Source organism: Gracilinanus agilis, chromosome 5 (genome assembly GCF_016433145.1).
Source record: "Gracilinanus agilis isolate LMUSP501 chromosome 5, AgileGrace, whole genome shotgun sequence".
Taxonomy (NCBI): domain Eukaryota; kingdom Metazoa; phylum Chordata; class Mammalia; order Didelphimorphia; family Didelphidae; genus Gracilinanus; species Gracilinanus agilis.
The window spans coordinates 122,358,549-122,370,661 of NC_058134.1; the positions used below are offsets into that span (position 1 = coordinate 122,358,549).

General features: G+C 38.5%; 1 protein-coding gene across 1 annotated transcript in view; it reads right to left on the reverse strand.

The window, feature by feature from the left end:
* The window catches only part of NRF1 (nuclear respiratory factor 1), a 134,247-nt gene that overhangs the window by 27,737 nt on the left and 94,397 nt on the right, over positions 1-12,113 (reverse strand). Inside the window, exons 7-9 of the mRNA XM_044677387.1 lie at positions 11,481-11,678; positions 10,455-10,556; positions 5,461-5,618 (exon numbers count right to left, since the gene is read on the reverse strand). Coding sequence (XP_044533322.1) covers positions 5,461-5,618; positions 10,455-10,556; positions 11,481-11,678 — 458 coding nt within the window. The remainder of the gene's footprint in view (positions 1-5,460; positions 5,619-10,454; positions 10,557-11,480; positions 11,679-12,113) is intronic.

Consider the following 12,113-nt stretch of genomic DNA (forward strand, 5'->3'; position numbering starts at 1 on the left):
TTATTCTCTTCTTTATCAACATCAATTAGCATTTACTGAGTGCCTACAAATATAGTGGGGATTGTGATCCATATCCACAATGCATATGCCATTAGTCTTCACTGTTAATCCCTCAGCTTTCCTTTTCCTTCTCCATTATAATAATACAGACAGTCCATTGGAAATAGGTTTTTCTGTTGTAAGAGATATGGATTACAGAAAAGAACAACCCAGGAGTCAAAAGCTAGCCTTGTTAATATATAACTAATGTTAAATAACTTGGTTATTAATTCCAATGAAATCATAAAGGTGGCTAGGTAAAATAGCCTGGCTTCTCTCTCCACTCCCAAATTTTTCTCGGGGCCCCCACCTTATCTCTGGGACTCTTTGCTTCACACTAACCATGCAGGTATCATCAAAAATTTTTATTAATAATTTAAAATGATCAGTAAATGCCAAAGCTTCCTTGTTTTTACAGACACAGCAAAATGATAATTCTCTCTGCTGCAGTTCAAACATTTTGTGGAATGGAAGGAAAGGCCCATTTGCTATCAGCTACTTGCATACCATTTTTCTTTTCTCCTTTTTTCTATATCCCAAATTCATGTATCTTTCTGCCCAGAATGAGCACTGGGAGCAATGTGCACAATTAATAAGCCAAAGTATGATATAAATTAGGTCAAATTACATATTCTTTACATCTGTTTAATTCACTGAGTCTTGTTCTATTCTGAGCCTATACACTTTGCCGTGACTCTAATCATCTTGAAAATTCCTACCACTGATTTATCTCAAGTGGCCTTGGATGAGGGATTGTGGATGGCTTAGGGAATATCTATAACTACTAGTGGAAAAACATAATGCCTTGCAAAACACTCAAGTCCTCCTCTGTTGTCTCATCATATTGTGAAGGTGACCCTGGATTCTCAATAGCTATGCTGGCTAGGGCAAACTTGCAGGTCCTAAAGAGCCTAGTGACAGACATATTTGTCTATTAAATATGCATTTATTAAGGGACTATTCTGTTCCAGGCATTGTGCTAGGTGCTAGAGAAATCAAGAACCCCCTTTATCTTTGTGGAGCTTGAGGGAGAAATAATACATACATAGAAAATCAAACATAAAATAAATTTGAAGTAATTTCTGGGAGGCAGGGCACTATCAACTGCAGGGACTAGGATAGATTTCCTGTAGAAAAAAAGGCATCTCAGCTGAGAGAAGCTATGAGGAGGAAATAAGGTAGGAGTGTATTCTAGGCACAAGAGATAGCCTATGTAATGGCAGAGGAGAAAAATGAGAAATATATGCTGAAGGCAGAATGGACAAGATCTGACAAATAACTGGACATAATGGTTGAGAGAAACTGAAGCATCAAAGATTATTCTGAGGTTGCAAACCTGGGTGTCTGAAAAGATGTGATGCTCTGAAGAGAAATAGGGCAGAGGAAGGAGGGAGGGTTTAAAAGGAAAGATAATGAATTCAATATTAGACATGTTGTGTCTAAGATATCTATGAGACATCCATTTAGAGATGTCCACATGCAGTCAGTGATGAAAGACTAATGTTCAGGAGAGACCAGAGCTGGATATATAGATCTGGGAGTCTACTAAGTAGAGGTGATAGTCAAAACCACCAAGGCTGATGAGATCACTAAGAGTACAGAGAAAAAAGAGAAGAGAGGATGAAACAAGGATAAGGATCCAGCAAAAGATATGGAGTAGTGGTCCAAGCAGTAGGATGAAAGCCAGGACAGCAGTGTCATGAAAATCTTGACTATTTATCTGATGGCAGAAGACTAGTCTAGCTAAGTTAACCTGATTATTAGTGAACTATTTTAAAAATTATATTGTAAATGTATTTGATTATTAGAAAAAGAAATATACTTTAAAATAATCATCTACATTTATATTCTACTGATGATAACCTTCAACTATTTATAATGGGTGCCAGAAATTATGGGCTTGAAATAAGAAGCTCATTATTATAGGGTTCAGTACTTGGTGATGATTCCCCAACATCACCCCAGCAAGTTACTAAGCCATGAAGAGGTTGCATCGTGTTGTTTAAGAGGAATCCTTGCAAAATAAAATCAACCTCTCTGCCTTCTTCATTTTCCCCAAACTGCCATGTCGTAGGTAGGCCCGAGCCCAGGTTTATTAGTTATGTTGCTGGATCAAAACAGGTGACTATCAGACAACCAAGTGTTGTTCCATTTGTACCTAAAAGGTAAGTGGACAGGAACAGGGTACCTCTATGAACATTAAGGATGACCAAATTTACCAGTATAATTTTTGCTATGAAAAATTCTAATAAATTAAATTTGAATTACAGCTATAAATATGGAAGAGATCTAGAACAGTATTATCTCAAATAACAGCAATGCCTAAAAGCTGAAGTCTTAACTCCTACCTGTCTACAGTGTGGGATTTAATGAAAGAGGTTCTAGACAGTGGCTGTCCCTTAGGAATTTCAAGAGACCCAGTTCCCTCAACCAGCCTAGACAGTCCCTCACTGTCAGACTTTGCCTTATCATCCTTAGGAGCTGAACATACCACTCCCTGCCAGGACTTATCCCTTGACATTAGCTGGGCACATTGCACTATCTGATTGCAAGCAGATTTCAACATCTCTGAACTCCTACATGCCACAGTAAACTCTGTGCCTTTTCCTCTGGTGTAAACATCATAGCCACCTCAGCTGCAATTGAGCTTGTTAACAAGACCCCCAGGGAAATTCTTACCCTTGTAGACTTTAGAAATAAACCCTTGTCCTAACTGTGAAAGAAGCCAGGACCTGCCTCATATTTTCCAACATATACACAGCTCCCAGGGCACCCACACTTAACTGCAACATCTGGTTAGAAGCTTCAGCAAAGTCATGTATTTCCCATTTTCTATGGCTGCCACCCTTCCTGTTCTGTCAAGGCAGGTATAAGATGTGGGTTTACCAGGCTAAGGAGAGAGGTTCTTTCTAATACTATCCCTACTGTTCAGGAATTTATCTGGGTATCTTCTATTACAGGAAAGAATGGGGCTGACCAAGGACTGTAAGGAACTAAGTTTGAGGCCACTAAGAAGCTACATGATTCAGAGGACTGGGCAACAGATTCTAATCCCAGGTCAGTCTCTGACTTGCCAAGTGACTATGGGAAAGAACACTTTCTTTTTCAGATTCATTTTCTTTTACTTTTTTTAATTCAAAGATATTTTATTTTTCCAATTACATAATAATAATTTTCATCATATGGTTTCCAAAATTATAAGATCCAAACTGTCTCCCCCTCTCCTTTCCCTCCTCCCACTCAGAGATGGTAAGCAATTTGATCTGGGCCATACATGTATTATCTGATTTATTTTTTGGCATCTGTGAAATCTCCCAAAGTGAGGAATTACTACTCTGAAAATATAATGCAGGTTGACTGTGTAAGCCTTCTTTTAAGTGATAATGAATCATTAGTTAATTGTTTAGCTTACACGATAGACACATAGAGCATATCTGTAACTCCTTAATCCCTTTTCTACTTAGACATAAAGGAAGGAGAATCTTTTCTTTTATGGTACACTGATAACAAGCCAAAGTCACTACATGGATTTGAAAAGTCTGTGTCACAGCAAGTATTTCACAAGGGCTCCTGAGATCCAACAGTCAGGGGGGCAACTTTGTCAACAGGGGACTTGAAATGGCATTAAAATGGAAGGAGTTTAAAATCCAAACAACTGGATATTTTAAGACTGGGAGTTCTTCATTCTGATTTAGTTGTTGCTTGGCTCTCTGTTCCTTCAGAAGTCGCTCCATGTACTGCCTAACAATGTGGGATTAGTGATACCAAGCCAAATATGGGAAGAAAGAGAGAGAGAGAGAGAGAGAGAGAGAGAGAGAGAGAGAAAGAAAACTTAAGTGCATATATCAAAGACATGGTTTGTAAGGGGTCACCTTCTGAGGAACTGATTGCTCATGTGAAAAGAAGCTCTTCATCCTGAGGTCTCCATCCTAAGGAACTTTTCCAAAGGATCAGCTTCTAAATTTCCTATTTGTTGTCTCTGAATGTGAACTTCCCTATCTCTATCAGTGGCACTATCTTCCCAGGTGAAAAACTCTGGAATATTATTGGTACCTTTCCTCTTTCATTCCTTAGAAATAATTAGCACTAGCTTCTATTGATTTTTTTCTTTGAAAATTTTTTTCAGATAACATTTTTCTCTCTTCCCTCCAATTCAATATGGCAATCATGGATGACTGCAATGCCCTCTTGATGATCTCATTCTTCCAGCCTACCATTCTAATCCATCCTTGCTGCATTCATCATATATTTTTCTCACTCAAATATCAATAATGGCTCTTATTACCTATCATATTGAATCTTAATGCCTTTGGCTCCATCCTATCTGCCCAATCTTAATTCCCAGTGATTTCCTATTATGAATTTTCCACTTTAGCTAGGCCAAACTCTCCCATCATTTTTCAAACACATTATGATCATTTCTATCACTATGTCTTTTGCTCTTACTAAACTGCTGACATGAAATGTCTGCCTGCCTTCCCTCTACCTATCCAAAACATACAGTCTTTCATACCTCAGGTCAAATCCCATTTCTTCCATGAAAGTGTCCTTGATTACTTCAGGAAAGCTGGTCTCTTCTTCTCTAACTCTGACAGGAAGCATAGTAGACACCACGCAGTCCAGTACTTAATTATCATACCATATTATACCTAACATAACTTAAAACATTGCTGGGCACATCATCAGCATGTTTACAGATTGCCTTATATATATTATCTCATTTGAACCTCACAGTAACTCTGTGAAATAGGTGATGTTATTACCCCCATTGGGTTATAAGACTTGCCTAGGGTCACAAAACACAAAAACAAGTAACTTGGAAAGGATTCAAACAAGTCTTCCTGATTATAAGTCCATTGCTCTAGCCATACTACACTATCTCAATTGCTACTAAATAAGAACTAAATATGAACTTTTCTAAGCTCATTCAAGGGAAGAGAATTACTATATACAATGGTGATCTCAAGACTTTACATCTGGGTAGATAGATAAATAGAAGAGGAAAAAGCAAGGAAAATCAGCTAATGTGTGGTTTAAACATGAATCCAACCAAATGAAGCCTCTTCTTTTGCTTATATGCAAAGAAATGATCAAATTGAATGGTTTTAATTTGCCATATATCCCAATTCTTTTAAATTGCTATTGGGATGGAGACTCAATGGACAGGAGTTACTCAAAACTTGTTACTTAAGGCTCAACTATTAATAGGTAATACAAAAGGAGAGAGAAGGTAATCTAGCCAATGAATCCCTATAGGTAGTTAGGTTGGAATGGCTAGATGACCTGGACAGGTCAACCCAAAATATTTCAATAGCTAAGCATGTTAAACTTTACTTCTCAACATCCCCAGATGCATTTCTCCTTGCAGGGCTTCCCCTATGTCTTGGGGGAGAGGCTTGAGTTCCTCATTCTCATTTCTACCTGTTGAGAGCCATGGTGACAGTTGCTCCTTGCTGCATCTCCTGGGAAGCTGCCACAGCTGCCTCTGCCAACGATGCCACTGCCTGAGTTGCTTCTGAGGCCTGTGTTGTCTGGATGGTCATCTCACCCCCCTGTAGTGTGGCCCAATTTTGTTCTACCTGTAGTAACACAAAGAGAAAAGCCAACAATAACTGACACCAAAGGGAGACAATTCCAAATAAAATAATTCCATCAACTATTAAACTGGTATTTTTTCACCAAATTTGGTAACAAATTACTTTCCTCTTGAAAATAGAGGAAATGAGAGAATAAGATTTGAAGAAAGACGGTGATGAGAGGCCAGCAAAAGCAGTTACATGTTTCTGGTACTCTGGCTGACTTAGAATGTTAGTAGTACTTTTTATGACTCTTGCTCTTCCTCTGTTATCCTCTGGAACAAAATGAGGTAGCTCTCCCATATCTGTGATCTGTCATGAAAGGATTCACAGGCCCCAAGAAGGGTGGGCAATGAAAGTGCCTTTCTTTGAATTGCACGACAAATGGCCCTTACAACACGCACATGTGCTATTTATAACCAAAATGTTTATCTCTTTCTCTCGTATCCTTACAGGCTTTTAGCTAAGTGAACTAGGACATTACTACACAGGTGACAAAACCAATCTACTACAGAGATATTTTGTCACCTTTTCTTAGAGCTATAATATCTCCTGGAGACCCATCATATAGTTATAGAAAGTTCTTGCTGCCCAAGGCTGCATCAATTGAAATACTCTTAAAATATTCAGTCAAGAGGCAAACATTTCTATAGGAAGTGATGCCATAAAAAGAGAGCAGGCCCAAAGAAGCTTCTTTGGATTAGATCGTACAATGTTACTGCATACATGGCCTGGCATTTTGACCTGAACTGAGAGATAGAAACTGAGCTGGTCTTCATGATTTCTTGATATGCACTCACTCAACTGCTGCCTGATGAACAGAACAGCTGTCTAGATAAAAGGGTTGTTTGGATGGAGGCACACTTTGTGAAAATACATGGCCTTATTTTTCCTAGGCAAATGCTGGCACTCAGTATATACACTGGCTTGTCAGGGAAGATATGCACAGAAGTACTAATTTGGCTTTGTAGCATTGTCTACAAATGCCAACATCACCTAATGACTTGGGGACACTGAGCTTCTCAGGCAGGACTTTACTTCATTAAAACAAAACATCACATCATTTGTTTGGGTCAAAAGCATCCTGAATTTTGCAGAAAGAAAAGGAAAAAAAGACATTTAGGTGTCGGTCCTTGATGACATGGAATTATACAACACATCTTTAATAAGAAAATTTATATCTCTAGGCATAAATAGCATCTAAAAATAGAGCAGGAATGTTTTCCGTTATATCATGATAAACACACAGGAAAGGAAAACAGGTAGGAAAAAAATCAGGGATCTAGAGAAGAAATGGTTCTGGGGGGTCATGACAGCTTTTACGTGAAAGAGTATGCAGAGATCTCTTTGGTCCCACAAGACTTAAAGAAGAGCAATAAATGGGGGGGGAAAGTACAAAGAGGCAAATTAATGCTTGATGTTGAGGGAAAAGGCCCTATAACAATTAGTGCTATTCATAAGTGGAATGCCTTGCCTTAGGACCCAGTAAGTTCTTCTTCCTTGGAGGTCTTCAAACAGAGGCTAGGTAATCACTTGTTAGGTATATTGTACTAGGGATTCTTTGCAGTGTATGGGTCAGACTAGGTCCCTTCCAATGTTAAAAAACTGGAAGGCAAGGAAGTTAGCAAGCCTGAGAAATCTGTGAAATTTACTTCACAGCCATAAAGCAGATTTCAGGAGTTTAGCTTCACTCAGACAGTTTGTTTTGCTTTAGAGCAAAACAATCCTGCTGCTAGGCAGCATGCTAAACTGTGCAGTGCTGCCACCTATTGCCATTAAACTCTCCTCTCTTAATCTTTGTTCTGCTCCTCTGTTCTCAACCATCTCTTTGCACTTGTTCCCTCCTGAGGGCTAGCCCTGTGCAATTATTGGCACACTAACAGCCAGAGTGTGTTATAGCCAATCTGTGCTATATAAAATCATGTTAGAACATTCATTACAGCACAGATTTTATGCAAGAAAATATAAAAAATAGTCACAGCTAGCTTTTGTTAATTTTTAAGAATTAAATTATGCATCAACATGCTTTCCCTTCAATTTACATATCCTCCAATTAAACAAGTATTCTGATAATTTCTGTCTCAAACACATGTAGTCAGTGAGTGCCTGAGTTAGTACTCAGTACTGAGCTACTAACTTATATCTCCAATGACATTGTTCTTTGTTATAGTTTCCCTTTTCAGGTAACACTATAAATGCTATTTATGCTACCTGAATATAATTTTTAATGCTGCCATTTTGAATCTTTTCTCTATAACTTTAAAATAATCATATCTAATTCATGCAACTTATTGAGAATTAACACTGATCAGAGATTTAGTATAAGAATAGTGAGCATCACCAGTGTATTACAGTGGAAAGAGCCTTGGATAGAGGTCAAGGGCCTTTCATTCTAGTTACAACTTTACCAGTAGCTAGCTGTGGACTCTGGACCTTAATCTTCTCATCCATAAAATGAGCCAATCTATATTTATAAACTTACACCAACACTGAAATTTCTAAAAAATAATTTGTGAAACTTTGTATATAAATTATACTATACTATTATCATTTATAAGCTTATATGAAGACTTTTATGTGCAGTTATCTAGTGCTCTAAGAATGGCAGGAATAGTCTTCTATTCCTTTCCATCTCCCCATAACATTAAGGATGGTACTAAGGACAGAATGAGTACTCACTTAGTGTTCAATAATTGATTCAGGAGGCCAAATCATCTAGAGGGAGATAGATAAGAGTGCCCCCCCAAAAACCCTTTTCAAGAATGCAACTAAATATCAAGAGCAGAGTGATCTCTGATGAGTGGAGAACTAAGAAGCAATTAGCCAAGCAAAATAAGAAATGTGACAATGTAGTCATGGAAAATGACAAGAATATGGATTATATTCCATTTTCCAGTACCTAGACAAATTTATATTGAATGATATTAAGTTGAAAAAAGCAGAACACATGGAATTATATACTAATTATGACGGGGTAGAAATGTATGCATGTTTATTGGTGAAGATCAGCAGAGAATAGATTTTAAGCTTCTCCATACCTCTTAAAATGTTCTTCCAAACTGTGCCCAAAGAGCTCTAAAAGACTTCCTGCCCTTCGATCCAGCCATAGCATTGTTGGGTTTGTACCCCAAAGAGATCATAGATAAAAAGACTTGCACAAAAATATTTATAGCCGCCCTTTTTGTGGTGGCAAAAAACTGGAAAACAAGGGTATGTCCTTCAATTGGGGAATGGCTGAACAAATTGTGGTATATGCGGGTGATGGAATACTATTGTGCTCAAAGGAATAATAAACTGGAGGAATTCCAGGTGAACTGGAAAGACCTCCAGGAATTGATGCTGAGTGAAAGGAGCAGAGCCAGAAGAACATTGTACACAGAGACTGATATACTATGGTAAAATCGAATGTAATGGACTTCTGTACCAGCAGCAATGCAATGACCCAGGACAATTCTGAGGGATTTATGGTAAAGATGCTACCCACATTCAGAGGAAGAACTGCAGGAGAGGAAACACAGAAGAAAAGCAACTGCTTGAACACATGGGACATGATTGATGGGGACATAATTGGGAATGCACATTTGAAAAGACCACACAAAAGCAACTATCAATATGTAAATAAGTCTTGAATGATGACACAGTTAAAACCAATGGAAATGCGCATTCGCTATGGGGGGTGGGGGGGAGGGAAAGTAAAAACACGAATCATGCAAAAAAAAATAAATTAAGAAAATTTTAAAAATGTTCTTCCAAGGTACTTGTTCATAATAAAAATCACAGACCAACTTTCCTTCATTATATTCCTTTTTCTTATCTCTTCCCTCTCTCTTCCAACCCTTTGGGTTGGAGCTCCTACTTTGAAACTGACTCACTTACCTAAGCCAAATTTCTCACTCATTAAGATGTGAGGTTCTCAAACCCCAAAGGTCTATGGTTGAGACAGATCTGGAATAGATATGACTTTCACACATTTACAACTTAATAAATAGTCTGAGAGTTGCTGTGGCCAAAACATCCATCACCTTGAGGCCAACAATCTTGTAATGACCTCCTCTGAACTTAGCTATGGTCTTGGACAAGATACACATACAGTCCATCTCTGTTCTACTGACATGCATGAACTTCAACTTCCATTTTTATGCAAGGGTTTCCTATAGTTTGTCCTTTAAGTTTGGCATTTCATTACCTGAGAGAGTTTACAGTCATGTACAAATAGGAAACTTTTAGCAAGTACTATTTCTTCCACATCACTTATAAAAAGATCAAGACTAGGCCTAACACTGATCCCATTGTTGACATTTCTTATCCTGAATTGATTGTTTATCTCTATATCTGCTGTTTCTTAGTTTTGAGCCAATTCTCTATCCCTTAACAAATCCCACAATAAAAAAAAAAAATTGGAGTAAGATTCTAATGTGAAACTTTGTCCAAAGGCTTTAAAAAATCTTAAGTAAATTATATCCTTAGGCAAAGAGCTACTCTAGTAGACCTAGTGAGACATAATTCCCTCTTAAAGAAACTATGTTCTCCTTCCCTGATGATTAAATTTGCTTATATTTTCAATGAATCTATCTTTCCTAATAGATTACAAAGGTAAAATGTTTTGATGTCCACAGAGAAAGATATTATATATATATGTGAGTGTCTACATTTACTTATCTGATCACACGTTACTACACATAGATATGATTTGTGTCTTATAAAACAAAAGCCTTTAAGAAACTTGAGGTTTGGTGCTTCTGCTAAAGATGTAAGGAACATGAATGTTACTCATCTACAGAGCACTTTCCCTTCCCTAGCTATATGAGAATACACACAGACATAAGTGTAAATTCTTACCTCTCCATCAGTCACAGCAGAGTAATTCACTTGGGCAACAGTGACAGTGGTAGGTAATTCAGAAGCATCAGCCAGAGTGGCTACTGTTGCTCCTGTACCAACCTAAGTAAAGACAAAAAAAGCAATCAATGAAAAGAAAACTCCTTCCTCCAAAGTGCTTGGTTTATTTAAACTAAAATTTAGCTCTCTTAGATGGCATTACATTGAATAGTTTGCTTGACTTGCAAATAAAATAGCAGATTATCCCTTAAACTATATCTCAAAATCCCAAATCCTAAGTTCAATTTTCCCACCCCAGGAAAAGAGGACTGACAGAAAAAGTAAACCATTTAAAATTCCATATCTGAAAAAAGCCCTAGTTTTGATAAATGACTAGAGTCCTGAAAAAAGTATAAAATGGGGGCAGCTGAGTGGCTCAGTGGATTGAGAGCCAGGCCTAGAGGTCCTGGGTTCAAACCTGGCCTCAGACACTTCCTAGCTGTGTGACTCTGGGCAAGTCACTTGACCCCCATTGCCTACCCTTACCACTCTTCTGCTTTGGAACCAATACATAGTATTGACTCTAAGACAGAAGGTAAGGGTTAAAAAAAAAAAGTATAAAATGTTCTGCAACAATATGTATCATTCCACTGCCAGCTCCGCCTCTGACACCAAGGCCTTTGTGGCCATAACTCAGTGGCCCTCTTACCCTAGAGCCACCTTGGTGCCTGGCACAGAGGAAGCACTTGACCAATACTTGCTGCCTGTCTGGCGTACAGGAAGAGTTTTCATTACACGTCCATTACAAGAGTTCTGAGTGCAGGGAATGTGTCTCTTCTATCTTTATATACCCAAGAACCAACACACTGCTTTGCATATAATTGATGTCTAATAAATATCTGATAAATTAAAGTGAAGATTCTTTTGTCTTTAGAAGTTAGATAAAGGACACACAACAGCTTTGGGCCAAGAGCAGCCTCTCCATTCTGAAATGCTAAGGAACCGTCTCTGAAACCAAACACTGAGAGATGAAAATGTCAGACCCACCTGGATAAGTGAGACGGTGCCGTCAGGATTGCTAAAGGTCTGGACTACAGTCTGCGAGGGTACCAGGTGTGCTATACTATGCGTTGTCGTGGCCTGTTGTTGTGTTTGCTGATCTTCAAAAGCATACAACAAGTCTTCTCGCCCGTGTTGTTTATAGCAGTTTTTGACTATAGTCCGTAGTGCCTGGGTCCAAGACACCTGTCCCCAGAGGGCCAGAAAGTAACCTTACACACAGTAATGTAATACAGAAAGTAACATAACATGTAGCAATGTATAAAATGCAGAGGACACACACCACTGTTCAGGCTGCTGCCGCTCATCCAACCAAGCCAAAGCCCCCCCTCTGAGCTTCGTCTCTACAAACCGAGGGCAGGTGTTTAGAACCAAATCAATAATGCCTTCCTCTAAAAGACCCGGGACTAGCTTCCTCTGATTTCATGGTGTTCTTAAAGTAGAGCCACTGCTCTACTTTAGCTCCAGGTGGGTTCTATGGCTGGCCCTGCCTCATACCAGCGGTGCATCATCTGAAAACAAAACACCTTACCGCTAGGAGTTTTATTTTTCTTCATTTGTGAAATGAAACAATAATGTTACAGACTCACAGCGCCATAGACATCAATGAGCTACAGAGAT